This window comes from Coloeus monedula (genome assembly GCF_965178545.1).
Source record: "Coloeus monedula genome assembly, chromosome: 8".
In the NCBI taxonomy this organism is placed as follows: Eukaryota; Metazoa; Chordata; class Aves; order Passeriformes; family Corvidae; genus Coloeus; species Coloeus monedula.
The window spans coordinates 33,241,553-33,255,735 of NC_138788.1; the positions used below are offsets into that span (position 1 = coordinate 33,241,553).

At 43.5% G+C, this 14,183-nt stretch overlaps 1 protein-coding gene across 1 annotated transcript in view; it reads left to right on the forward strand.

The window, feature by feature from the left end:
• The window catches only part of GRK5 (G protein-coupled receptor kinase 5), a gene marked incomplete at its 5' end in the record, with an annotated part of 148,881 nt that overhangs the window by 82,108 nt on the left and 52,590 nt on the right, over positions 1-14,183 (forward strand). The window contains one exon of the mRNA XM_082286520.1: positions 13,758-13,870. Coding sequence (XP_082142646.1) covers positions 13,758-13,870 — 113 coding nt within the window. The remainder of the gene's footprint in view (positions 1-13,757; positions 13,871-14,183) is intronic.

The window sequence follows — 14,183 nt, forward strand, 5'->3', positions numbered from 1 at the left end:
CTTTTGTGTAAGCTCTTCCAAAGAAGACTTTCTCCATTGGTCCACAGGAGTTTGTTTTTTTTCTTCAGTTTTTCAGTTCCTTAAAAGCTTAGGAAATTAAGCATGCAAAAATATGTGTTAAAACAATGAGCACCTAAAATAGATTTTGAATTAAGGCTGCCTATGCAGCTTAAATTCATCTTTCAGTATATGTCAAATAATTAATTGTCTTCCCCAGGAGCCCTAATGCAGTCAGTTCAATAGCCTGAGTTAGTCTGGGGGTGGAACTGGGTTTTCTAATAAAGGAGCCTAGAATGGCTGACTCATTTATTGCATGAGGTAAAAAGGTGTGTGATAAATTTAAATGGGGATTTGCAGCATCAAAGGAAATGGTCTCGGAGCCAAAGCAATTGAATAGCATACTAAGGAACTGGACAGGGATAGATCTTCTGTGATGACAGGCAAGTCACTTAAAATTAGTTTTTCACAGTTGGCCTCTAATTGTGCTTTTTCCATTTTCTGAGTAGTTGCCTTAAGATTTTTGAGTCTCGATTACCAACGTGTCCAACTGAAGCAAATGGAAGATTGGCTTTGGACACAGAGAACAGCATATAAAGTTAAATACACAGAAAATCAAGTAGCACCAGTCAGTGGGTACGTTTTACCTTAATCTTCATATGTTTTAGTTCCCCATCTGCAAAATTGGGCTCTCTGTCCCCCAGAGGTGGGGTGCAAATGGATCCATGAATACACTTGAGGTATTCAAAGGCTGCATTGGAGAATGTCACAGAAAGGTCCATGGGGAAATGAATCACTGTGTCTTCAGAGCAGGCCTGACTGGTGTGCAGTAAATACAGTCCAGGGCCACACACTGAACCAGAGGAGAGGACCAAACACTGAATAGCTGCTCATTATTAAGCACTGTCCGTCCTGTGCGCTGAATGAGGCAAAGGCTCTGTGGGAAAAGGAGTTTGCAGTGATGTAATTAAAGACTGTACCAGAATGCACACACAGTGAGCAGTGGCATTCAGGCTGCACCAACAACTTTAATTTAGGTTTTTCCTGGGTTTTGAGGCTTAGCTTTGCAACCTCAATCACGTTCCTTTAATAATTCGGGGTGCGTCGACGTAACACTGCAGCTGAATTCTTCCTTGTGGAATATTATGTCTTAAAAAAAAAAATATTCAGTAATCAAAAGTGAATGTGTTGCATTACTTCCTGTTTGCTCCCCATGCTGCTACGGATAATTGCTTCTTTCCTGCGGGTGGAATGAAGACTGTTGAAGTCCAATGGCCTCAACCATGGGCTGCTTATTCAATGTGGCATGTAAGCAGCAGGGATTTCCTTGTCCCTGGCTGGAGACCTGCATACTTTACCTCTTCCATGCAAGTAGGATGAAATTAATCAGTGTTGGTTTTCTCAGCAAGCAATGAAATTTCAACCACTGCAATGTCGGAGGAGGAAGACTCCTCAAAGGGGATCAGGAGAAAATGCATGAATGAGAAGTTCCTGCCAAGGCATGAACACTACACTTGAGTGTGTCTGAAACGTTGGGTGCAGAGAGTAAATAAGCCCCATGACAGGTCCAGCCTAAATACCCAGCACTTCCATGGCAAGTAGCCCATACTTTCACCGACCTTGGCATCGAGACGAGGATAATATTTTTGCAAGGATGAACGGCACTCAAACAATGTCTCTAATGTTTGAGTGTCGTTGCAAGCATGCTTTCCTTTCAGATCAGCCATGTGGCTCTTCGTTTCCATCCCTTTCCCCCTTTTCCTTTCAGAGAAGTCCATTTTATGTGTCTGCTGAAGAGGAAATCCCTGTCTTCTGTAGAGTTCCTGGGCTGAGGACCCAGAAGACAGTATGCCTCAGTCGTGGGAATGGAGCTGTTAACCCTTAGCTGATGGTTCTCTTCCAGCCTTGTGCGCTGTGCTTAGTGTTCCCATAGCTCACTCTCACAGGAGAAGCTACCCATCTCTAAAGTGATAATTAGACACAGCAATCCTGAATTCTGTATTTTGAGAACTCCCAGCAACTGTTGCACTGACTGATGAGGTGACAGGAGCTGTCTATCCATGCACATGGACACAGAATATTGCTGGTGAAGCCACAGCTTGCTCCAAATATCTGTGCCCCAAAAAGCCATATACAGCATCTGCCCTACCCATTCTGGAGCTCAGCATGAAAGTACAAGCATAAGAGGCTACTCTGCTTGTAAGAATTGAAGGGGCAACCCAAATCTAAGTGGCTGCCCCATAAGTGATCCTTTTCCCCATGTCTGAGCATCCCTTCACATTTATGGCCTCAGAGCGGGTGCTTCACACAGAGGGAAGGTGGTGTCACCCAACCGAGAAAAGGCAGCGTGAGCTGTTGCACTGTTCTTATTTCTGGCCTCATCCACCTCACCTCCTCGTATGTTCTTGACAGAATAACTTGGGAATGGTTTCTCATGTAATTGTGAGGCTGCTTTACCACACCAGAGTTACTCGTTGCCGTGTGTCAGTCTGGTATTAAAGTTTATGCGATAACCGGATTAGATTTCAGTGTATCCAGGCGATACATTTGAGCAAAGAAATGTCTTAGTGGGTCAGCACCTGGCTGGAAGGGTGCTGGAGAGGGCTTCAGGCAAGCATTAGGATCTCAGTTACTCATTTATTTCTTCAGATCCAACATGTAGAAGAATCCTCTTCCAAGGGAGAACTAAAATGTCTAAATATGTTTTCAGTATCTAAATGCCCTATCACTGCTTATGAGACAGGCAACCCTACTTCAAGTTCCTGTTAATTTTGCCTTCTGTTCACTGAAATTATTTCAGCAACTTTGGAGCTGATAGTCTGGGCTTCTTGTTCTGCAGATCTGAACACCATTATTTTGTGTTGCTGGATATTTGTGGCTGTATGTTGAAATTTAGGAAACAAAATAGGGGAAAAACACTTCATAAGGGTAAGATGTTTTTTGTATCACAGTGTGAATATAAACCAAGAAATGAGCAGGAAAAGAAAAGAGATAAACTGAAAAAATTCAAACACTAGAATAACTTTTTAAACTGCGAAAGTTTTCACATATTTTCCCTATGACAACCCAGTTTTCATAGGAATGAAGTGGAAGTTCTCTCTAAAATTGCCCCTTTGTTGTTGTTGTTTTTGTAGACTTAAGTAAGACTGTTCATGATTTTTTGTGTCTGGACACAAGCTGCCACACCCTCTGCATCCATCCCAGTAATTTTGTATGAAGGGATCCTTGGTACTGCAGACTTCTGTCAAAAAGGAGAAAAAAATACTTGCTCCTGACAATCCCCCTCTTGCACAAGTTACTTTCAGTGCATTTGGAGTTTCTAAATGACTTTAAAATCTCTTTGCCACTCCACATATCAATTTTACTCAGCAGATCAGCTCCTTCACGCCCACTCAGAGGGGGCTGTCACTCAGCAGGCAGTCAAATCAGCCTGTCAGTATAAACCAAGGCAAAGTCAGTGTCTGTATTATTACAAATAAGCCACTTGTAGTTGAGCAAAAGATCCAGTTAAGTGGTAATTTAGCCGTGTTGTCACAGGTCAGTGGTACCCCTTAAAGTTGTTGAGGATTGATTATGTTTTTCAGTGTATTATTGTCTCTGATTGCTTATGTTGGTGGTAGAGCTTATTGTGCAATTTTTGTTAAAGGCTGGGATTGACAAACACATCTAAAATAAGTGGAGTTTCACCAGTGTGGAGTTTTGTTGTACTTGAAGCTTGGGGTTTCAAAACATCAGGAGAAAGAAAAATACCTAAGAAAATTTAGCAATGAAGTAATAACAAGTAATAGCATCTGCTATTCTGTTAAAGGATTCACTAATAAAATGGCTGGGATGCTTAGGACTTGCAGTGACTATTGAACAGCATGCAGAGTAAGTAATCCCTGTGAATGGCTTTATTATGTGCCTGTCAGTAACGTGTGCTGCCTAAATATGCGCTCGCAGAGGGACTGTGCTGGTGGCTCTGTGCACTCTGCTGCTTACTGACCTGGTAGAAGTTTAGTCTTGAAAAAGGAAAGCTGCTTTGCTGTCTACCTGGGCTGGTTTAGAAATCAAAGAGTAGTTTTGCAGAAGTCTTTTCGTCTTAAGAAAGTGATTCACAAGATGTCTCCATTAGTTTCCTGGAATCGAGATGTTTATTTTGTGCTATGTACAACAGCAACAGTTCTGTAGATTTCATAACATTAAACATTCAAATTGCAACTTCTACTGAAATTTTCTTTCAGCATGTGTTACCCAGAATGTCACCAGGCAGGAGTCTAAATAACAGCGCTAGACATAAAATAAGTTTGGTATTTCAGTTAAAAACTTTCAGACTGGACGTAAAAGTCCCAAATAAAAAAAAATCTCAGTAGCTACGGTCTTTGAGAACAAATCATCCAGTTCTGTCATTCCCATCTGAGGCAGAACAAAATGAGAACAACTAAGTGTTTGTTCCCCGAATTTCCCAGGGCGTTTCTGAGGTGAGTTTTCATATTTCTTTGAGGGATTTTTTTTCCAGTCCTCTGGCCTGGCCACAGAGACATTGTTGAAAGTCATTTAAGAAGATAAAGGCAAACTCCTTTTCTAGCCAGGGTGGTGGTCAGGGTTATGGTGTGGGCAGCCCTTCCCCTGGGGCTGCACAAGTACCACATGAAAGTGTGGGAAATGGTGGTGGGGCATCTTTTGTGATCAGTATGAAGTAGTTTGGAAGCCCACCATGCCCTGAATACCTTTGTGACTGGCCACAGAGGCAACTGTTCAAACACTGTGCTTGGGAAACCTCACCAAAGGCATTGATCCAGGGCCATGTGCTTTTCAAGTGTAATTTATGGGAATGGAAAGCAGCTTACTACTAGTAATGGTAGTTTTTTGACTAGAAGTGTAGCACACCTGCCCATCTGTCAGTCAGCCAGTCAGAATGTCTCCCTGCTTTTTTTTGCTTTTTGTTCCCTTTCTATGCACTGTTATTTTAACTGGCAGCCAAATGTAAAAGAAAGGATGTGTTTAAGAACATGGTACCTAATAATTTAAGTTTAAAAAAAAAAAAACCTTTAAAATATTCCCACTGCACATTCGCAATCCAGATTTCCTGGCGATTAGTCCTGGTGCACGCACTTCTGCTGTCGTGCTGGTGTTGACTGTGGAACTGAGAGACAGAGTGAGTGGTTTATTTGTGTAAACTGTGCTTGACAGAGGTGGGAAAACTAAGGTGGGCTTGATCAAAGAGCCACTGGAATTGATGGGAATCTTTCTGTCTGAGTTGGTCAGCGCATGGTGCTGATAACACCAAGGCTGGGGGTTCAATCCCCATATGGTCCATTCACTTGAGAGCTGGACTCAGTGGTTGGGTTCCTTCCAACTCAGAATATTCTGTGATTCTGTGATTTCAGCAGGTTTAATGAATGTCTTCATTACTGGCAGCAATTATTTGTTGTCTTTCCCCACGCCCCATATTTCATACAGCAGTATTTTTGCTTCTCTGACTGAGAGGTTCAAGCCTCTTAATGGCAAGCTCCATCTTCAGCTGAACCTTGACCCCGCGGTTTCTGCTTTTGGACACGGGGCTTGGTCAGTGACCCATATGGAAGGGATGCAGTTGCCTGAGCGAGTAACTTTTAGAAGATACCAGAAGTGTTGGGGGAGGACTGGAATAACTCAGCAGAGTAGCTCAGATTTTGTTAGGATGAGATTTTGTCAGGATGAGATTTTGTCTTCCACTGGCAAACAGCCTGGTCTCAGGGCAGAGCATTTTCTCCTTGCCATCTGACTGTGGTCCTGGCACAAAGCTGGATGACCAAATGTCTCCCCTGTGAGAGCTGAGGGTCCCTCCCCAGGCTCTGGACCCCACTTATGTTTTCCTGTGCAGTGATTATATTGAGCTCACAGGATCTTGTTTGATCCTCCTCCTGCTGCTGCTACAAAAAGGGTGGGTGGGTTGTTATCCCTCCTGTCAAAATCTTTGTCCAAAATCAACAAAGTCACAAACGCGTTCTGGTTCAAGTACTCGTGCAAACATGTTTATGCAACTGCTTGTAGGATTTGACTTTCAAATAGAATTCCATGAGCAAAAGCTTCAATACAGCTGCCTTCAAAAAACAAATGAGAAGATCCATATGTATCACTGAAGGGTATTTAACTGTGAGTTTGTTCCAGTATTCTCCAAGCATATTTTCCATATCGGTCCAACTGGACTGTTTCCATCTCCAGTGTAATGCTTCTGTGATGTGTGGAGTTTATCCCTGTAGCCTAATACCATGAAAAGAGTGGAAATAAGGGAAGTTATACAAAGCAAACACTGTCTGCATCTGAATACTTACATTAGATGTTCGATGATCAGGAGATTAAATTTTGTTTGTTTTAAAAAAGACAGCTGAAAAGCTAAGAAAATTAAGTTGGCAGGACTTAACAGCAGTTTGGGGTAATTCCATTGTCTCAAGTAAGCTTGATTGCATTCCTATTTTTAATTAATTAAACTTAGATAGTCAGTGCCAGAACAACGCTTGCTGTAACAGCATAGATGAGGGTCTCCAAGTCTTTTGTAGAAAATCCTAAATTCAAATGGAAAAAAAACTAAACCAAGGCCAAAACATGTGTTCTCCCCCAGTATTTCATATGTTAGGTCTAGAGCTTTCCTCAGCAATGAAGGACTGGTTTGAACTGCAGACTGGGATGAGCTGCTGTTTAGAATAAGGAATCTATCAAGCCATTATCTCGTCATAAGTGGTACATATTTCCATATTTTATTAAAAAATAAAGAAAGCAGATGAAATATTTATGGTTAGAGAGAGTGTGCTTTTGCCACCAGCAAGAGAACTTCATCACGGCCCTTGGCTTCAGAATTCCTGTCCAGCACCTGCACAGCTCCAGACCTGCCAAGATAAACACTCTCCAAGACAGAGGCTGCGTCGTCGTTTTTAATCTCTGTGAAGTGCCAGGTGAAGTTCTGGAGCAGTATAGTGGTTAATGTATAAAAAGACTCTGCTGTGCTCTCCTGGACTAAATTTCCGCTCCGGGAGTTTGCGTTGCAAGCAAAAAAATAGCCAGGAGCCACAGGGCCATCAGCAGCACTCGGGGCTCCCACACTTTAATGGACTTCTTCTGGCCACGCTGCTCGGAGGGAGGCAGTGCCAGTAGCCCTGTTTTATAAATACAGCATGCCACTGAGGTCTGCAGGGCACAGAATATTAGTTGTGCTGGTAACTGAATTCCCACGGGAGCCTGGATGCTTGTGTTAGGCTTTTATAACATGACTTACTGCCACAGTTTATAGGAATTTTTGAATGAACTGAAATGTGACATTTTTATTCCTGTCTTGTGCTCTCTAACCATCTGGCTTGCCTCACTTTTTAAATGCATTGCTGGAGACAGGGTGAATGGAGAGTCCTCAGCATCTTAATCACAGGTTTCCATTGTAAAACAGCCCCCCTCACCCCCCAAACAACCAAAAAACCCCCCAACCAAACAAACCCCAAACCCCAGAAAATAACAGACAAGAAAGACAAGGAACTTCTCTGCTCTTGCTTCCTCCCATTCCTGCAACATTCCCGAATAGGCACCATGGAGATCCCTGTCTACATTACTGTAGTTTTTTGGTCAGGCTCTGCAATTTAAACAGCAATATCCCTGTTTCTTCATATGAGATGGTCCCCTATTTTCAGCTTTTCAAAAAGAGAAACCTGATACGTTTTGCACTGCAAGTACCTGGGTTCCCAGCAAAGTTCACAAAGTCCTGACTGGCCATGACATCTCCAGGACTAAAGACCATTGAAAAATAAGAGTAAGAATAAGAAGGTGATAAGAGGGTCTTCAGATGTGTTAACATGGCCCATCTTGGGGTTTTGCTTTTGAACAGAAGGATTATCTTTTGTATTGAAGCATTTTTATTAGAGATGGAAAACTGTCTTTTGTAGAATGCGAGAGCTAATGTTCCAGCTTTCCAGATTATTCTGAAATACAAGAGCAACACAGACACTGTTAATAATGCAATCAAAGCAATTTAAATCCTTTTAAAGCATCCACAAAGGGTCCTTTGATAAGAAGCAACTTTCATCAGCCTGAAAGACTAGGCAGTTTAGTGTGTGCTGTTTATTAAGTTTATACATAGACAGTGGTAATTCCACTTTTGGCTGGAGAAGAGCAGCAGTAAATTATAAGACATCTTTATAAGCACCAGTGTTAGACTTGCTGGTTTTAAATGAAAAATGTATTTATATTAATATAGCTCTAAATGGGGTTATTCAGTGCTTAAAGATGCAATTTGTTTTCCATTAGTACTCTGAATGGACACAAAATAATTCTGTAGACCTTAAAGGCTTTGGTCTTTTTTTTGACAAAAAGGAGGAAATTGCTGCAAGTGCACAGTGTATGACGGGCTGTGAAAGTCTCTTTAGTTCAGTTGTGCTGCATATTTTTTAATCTTGCTCTTAGTTCCTGCCTTTGTCCTCCTTTTCATTGTGTGTCTCTGTAAGGAAACTTACATGAAGAAAGCAAAGACGGGTGAAAAAAACAGAAGTGGTTTTAGATTTGAGCTGCCCTGAGTAGGATTTCTTTTAGCAACATCTCTCTAAGTTTGATTGAGGAGGGAGGTGTGCAATTTTGGGACCTCTCTAGCTGAAATTTCCATCGATCTCAGGGATGTTGGGCATCACTTTGACAGGCCCCAGCCCTTTGGAAAAACAAAGTTTTACTTTTGGTGTGCCAACAGTCTTAGGAGCTGACTGCTACTCCCATGGGCTCCAATGCTGCTCCTATTGCCCAGCTGGAGTGTAGGGACTGAGGCATTCAAATGCTTTCTTCCATTAATTTGGGGTGCTTTTTGTTGTTCTGGAACAAAGCACGTGAGAGGAAGAGAGCAGCAGACAAGTGATAGACTTGGAACATCTGAATGCTTTTGGGTCACCTTAGAGAAAAAAATAAGGAAGGGAAGGTGAATTCTAATCTTGGATCATTGAGCATGAGCAGGAAATGAACAATTAAGTCTTCCTGCATCCTCTTCGGGGGTTCCAGGTGTTGGTTTGTTTGTTTGTGGGGTTCTGTTGTTATTGTTGTTTTGTGTGGGCTTTTTAAGGCAGCATAATTACTTTGCATTTGGATCTTACTCAGTTTTCATCTGATTTAATGCCAAGGATAGCAGGGATTCAGAGGTCAAGTCCAAATGTTCCCATGCAGCAGTGTGGTGCATGTCTTCTTGGCAATTCTCCATGCATTTCTTTGGAAAATCTGCTCTTGGGATTCCATATGCTGGAAAATAAAACACTGTATTATGTACTTTTAATAGATAGTACATAAATACAATCCTTGGCCACACCAATAAATGGTCAAAAAGCTGAAAGGGTGTTCCTGGCTTTTGTAGACTTTAAAAGTGAGATTTAAACTGAGCTTATCCCTCCCCACAGACATCTACAGGAAGAAGCCTCATCAGCTGATAGCAGGGGTTGGATTTGCAGCTCTTCAGAACAAGTTGCAGAACTGCAACTTTTATAGCAGTCTCACTTAGACACCTGCATGTTACACTGAATATCAAGGGTTATCACCCAGTTTTGTATTTCAGCACTAACCCATCAAAACCCACAGGCATATTGCAAATGTGACAGAGGAGGGGGGATCTGGTCTCTTCATTTTCTCTCCAACATGGCTAAGGTGATATTTTAGCCAGCCAAAAAAATGCAAGGTATTTAAGTGAGAAATTAAGACAAATATCTTCACAAGGTACAGGGAGGTTTTTATCTAATTAAAATATTAGATTTTCCCCCCTTTTAATTGAAAGTTGGGGATTTCAACATCAGCAACTCTATTACCTTGTGTTGAGTTTTTCACTTCATCGATGGTATGTTTTGACTGGTATGAAATTTTGTTAATAGGACTCTTTTTCGTAGGCATGGGCTCAGATATTTTTCAGGACCTTACCAGAATATCTGTTAGGGAACAAATTTGTCCATAGACTTTGAATGGTGACAGCATTACATGTGCAGGTGCAACTATTTTGGTGTGTTCCTTGTGCTGGGTGCTCTTGAAATTAGTATTTCAATACATAAGCTATGAAGTAAAGGGAAAAATGAGTCAGTCAAATTATGAATAAACATAATTTATCTTTATTTATCTTACGAATGTTAATTATGGCATTTTATATAATACCTTTTCTATATTAATCTGTGTTGTTGCTCTGTTAGGAAGATGGAGAATTCACTTGCATTGTTTGCCAGAGATATTTTCTAAATAAAGAGTTCGGCGTCAGTGAGAGGTGTTTGCTTTCCCAGGACTTTGACCCACCCAGCTTTTCACCCCCATTTTGGGTGACTTTGCAGGTGTTAAACAGGATGGCGCTGAGGCAGGAGGGTTTGACTACCAAAGATATCACTCTTAGAGCTGTTTTAGTTACACTTCATCATCATAAGCATATGGTTTCACTTCCAAGTGTTTAACATTTCCATTTCCTCAGGAAATCATTCCTTCTATTTTTTAAACTTTTGAAACTGGATGGATATTTTTACTGGCAGGCAGAGCGAGAGCGACACAAGGCTCAGCCCCAGCCCAGGAGAGCCCCTGGCTGCAGTCCCCGCCTGCCTCGCCATCCCTTCCCTCCTGCAGCAGCTCCTCAGCACGGCTCGGGGTGCTCCAGCCGCGTCTCTGGGGTGCAGCACTCTGTTAAAACACTTCTGCCTTCCTTGCTGTAATAAAACCATCCACTCCTTTTTCAGCTTTAGCTGAGAGACGTGTTTTTCTTTCTTAGTCCATTCCGGGCCCATGCATCGCAGGAATTGGTTGAGTGCAGACTCCTTTAGCTGACTTAGTGAGGCCAACGGCGAGATCAGGGCCTAAGAAAATAGTTTGTGTCACCTACAAGGAACGAAAGCATTTTCATCATGTACTTATTGTCCATGTTGGTACATCCAGCAGTTAAATGCACATGACAGAGGAGTGGGTGGCTCCAGGGCACTGCTCTGCCTGTTGTGTTTTCAGAGTGGTATTTCATTTGTGGTATTTCCTTTTTCCTCCTTACAAATGGGTCACCCTTCTCACGTGTTGGCCAAGTTCTGTAGAGCAGGAGGAAGCCTGTGCTCATCTCTTTTTTATGTTGTGCTTATCCACGTATGTCATGGTGTTTAGCTGCTTGTTTTCTTTCCCTGCTGTGCTATGAAGTACAGGTATGGATGTGCAATTCGCACACGAATTTAGCTGGTATCACTGGCCCTTTGAGTAGAAGATCATCCTCTGCTACCTTGGGTGTCACCACATCATAACAACTTTGATAAACAAACTGCATTTTATACAGCCAGCATTGTCACTGTGCATCAAATAGTGCTGTACAAGAGAAAATATGGGCCAAACCAGCTGATTGTTGTGTTTGTTCCATTCTGTTTTACTCTGTTATGAATGCAGACAGTCTCATTTTTTGCAGTGCTGGTTTGGTGTGGGGAAGCTTGCTGTGGGTCTGGGCTTCTTTGGGGATTGAGTCCTGCCACCAGGCAGGCTGTGTGCTGCTGGTATTTGGGGTGTACATTTTATGCATACCCTCACAAGAGTGAGTTAGTCAAGGCAGCAGAAAACAGCATCAGGTAGATGTAGTTAAACCTTCACACCTCCCAGGAGAGCTCACCTGAGCTGCTGAGCCTCTGGCTTCATGCCAGCCTCTGAGATGTTGTGAGTGGCTGTTTTGATCCACTCTCCTGACTCCATCACTTCCCTTCGTGCTGTACGTGTCTGCACATCCCTTCAGCAATTACTCCCTAAAAATGCCACTTGGTCAAGCAGCACAAGCTGGTACCCCCCACAGGGACACCCCAAGGCTGCTCCGTGTCCCAGTGATCCTGCTGGTTTTCCCACCACGTATCAGTGCCGTGATGTTCCGTGCTGAAGGCTTCAGCTCAGGCAAACAAACCAGTGCCGGGGGAAGGCTGCTGATAATTAGACTGGAGGTCAAGTTAGGATTTACACAGTGATTTTGATGCAGTTTTACTTGTGAGAGAGTATCAAAACATTGCAGTGTTCTCGATAGATTGAGTGGTACCCTGATCCACAATGGAATGGCAATGCCAGCAAAAAATGCTGCTGGTACATTGTTCCCAACTGCTTCAGAAGACCAGACGCAAGCAGGACCACACTGAATTAAAAGCACATTTCAGCTATCTCCAACCTGTGTCTCCAGTGACCACCCTGGAAGTGCTTCAGGAATCAGTTCCTGCAGTAGAGCCAGGTGCAGCACTGGGCAGGCTCCCTCCTTCCCCTTATAAAAGGCAGCCTTGGGTGCTCCTGCCCACTGTCACCCATGTCACCCATGTCACCCAGCTACAGGGCAGCAGTCCAACACCTCATAGAGCATTTTCTATTCAGGACAAATGTACCCACAGGTTGGTGAGGCCCTGGCACAGGTTTCCCAGAGAAGCTGTGGATTCCTCATCCCTGAATGTGTTCAAGACCAGGCTGGATGAGGCTTGGAGCACCCTGGGATAGTGGACGGTGCCTCTGCCCATGGCAGGGGGTATGTGACTAGGTGATCTTTAGGATCCCTTCCAACCCAAACCATCCTGTGATTCTATGATGATTCTGTGAAGTCCAGGTTTTGCAGAACATGGTCCCCAGGGCACAAGCTGAGATGAGCTGGGTGCCTTCCTGGCAAAGGTGAGCTCCATCACAGACGTGTGCCTGCATCCATGGAGTGGGAGGAGCTGAAGGACGTGACAGGGCCAGAGCAAAGGGGGACTCAAAGACATTGCAGGAGCAACTGCAGGCCCAAGAGAGAAGTAACCAAGGCACTGGCAACTTGTGTGGGTTTCGTATGTCTGTTTGCAGTGCTGTGTTATGTGTTTAGAAGCTGGTTGTTTCCATAATAACAGCAAGTGCCATATGGCAGCGAGGAGGGTGGTGAGAAGAATGCCTAAGGAAACACAGTATGTTGTTTGACATGTGTGTACTTGTAGAGGAATAACGTGTCTCAAGCAAGTATTGCTGCTCCAAGCAGGCTGAGGGATTTTCTGCTCTCACCAGAAAAATATCCAAAGCCCTTGGCATTTGTGCTGGTGCAATGCCAGTTAATGACACCTGCCCTTCATCCATATTCTCCTGCTGATAGTCCTTGTGGTGGGCAAAGGACCTTTTGCTTTGCTGTGAGTGATGGTTCTGGATGCACCAGCACAGGGGAATGGCATTTAAACATGGCTTTTGAGGGGAAATACAGTTCTGTAAGGATTGCTGTGTGAAACTGAAATGAACCAGATGCCATCTGCTCCATCCATTCCTTAATGCTCAGCAATTAAATAGCAGAAATTTTGAAACCTTTGAAAATGCATAGTTTATTATAATTGTTTAATAGAAAGCGGGCTAAGCACTTCCAGAGATATGGGGCACTTCAGTGCATATCTAGGAAGCATCCAGGAAAGTCTCCACAAATTCCAGCTTTTTCTACCCTTTAATGCATGACTCATATTTCAAGGACTTGTAATTTGCTCCCCACATTCCCACCAATGCCACCAGCCTGAGCTGTACCTTTGCATACATTTCCACCACAGAAAAATATGAAGTTATTTTTTCATAATAGCTGAGTGGCTTTTGCTTGACCTTTACCAACAGCAGCCCTACAAAGTTCAGCCTCTCTTAATTGAGTCTTAAAGCCATTAATTGTATTTGTATTTGGATACCTGAAACGTGGTGGCAGGGAGAAGGAGTTTGTTTTGTTCTGGGGTTGTAGTCCTGCACTCACTTGCAATGCTTTAAACTCATGAGCAACCCAGAAGGCAGACCTCTTCTCATTTTCATGCTTCTCTTCTTCTCTTTATTGTCTCCAGAGAGAGATTACTGCAGCATATGTGAAAAGCAGCCCATCGGAAGGCTTCTCTTTCGGCAGTTCTGTGAAACTCGGCCCGAGCTCGAGTGCTGCATTAGGTTCCTCGACTCGGTGGTAAGTCAATTCTTGTGGTATTTTGGGGTGCTTTGCAGTGTTCCCCTGACAGAGGAGACTCCTCTGACCCCAAGAAATCACTATTTCATGGGATTTTGTGTCTAAAGTGCTGGAGCAGGCAGTGGAGAGGGCTGGCCCCAGCGGCAGCCCAGCACTGCTGGCGGTACAGGGACACACGGGGCTGGTGCCAGCCTTGGGGGATGTGAGCCACCAGAGAGGGGTAGGACAGTCACCCCCCACAGTGCTGCTGTGGCCTCCCTTCATGTCGACACCCAAGCACTTGAGCTGCTGTGAATAATGTCTTCTGATGGGG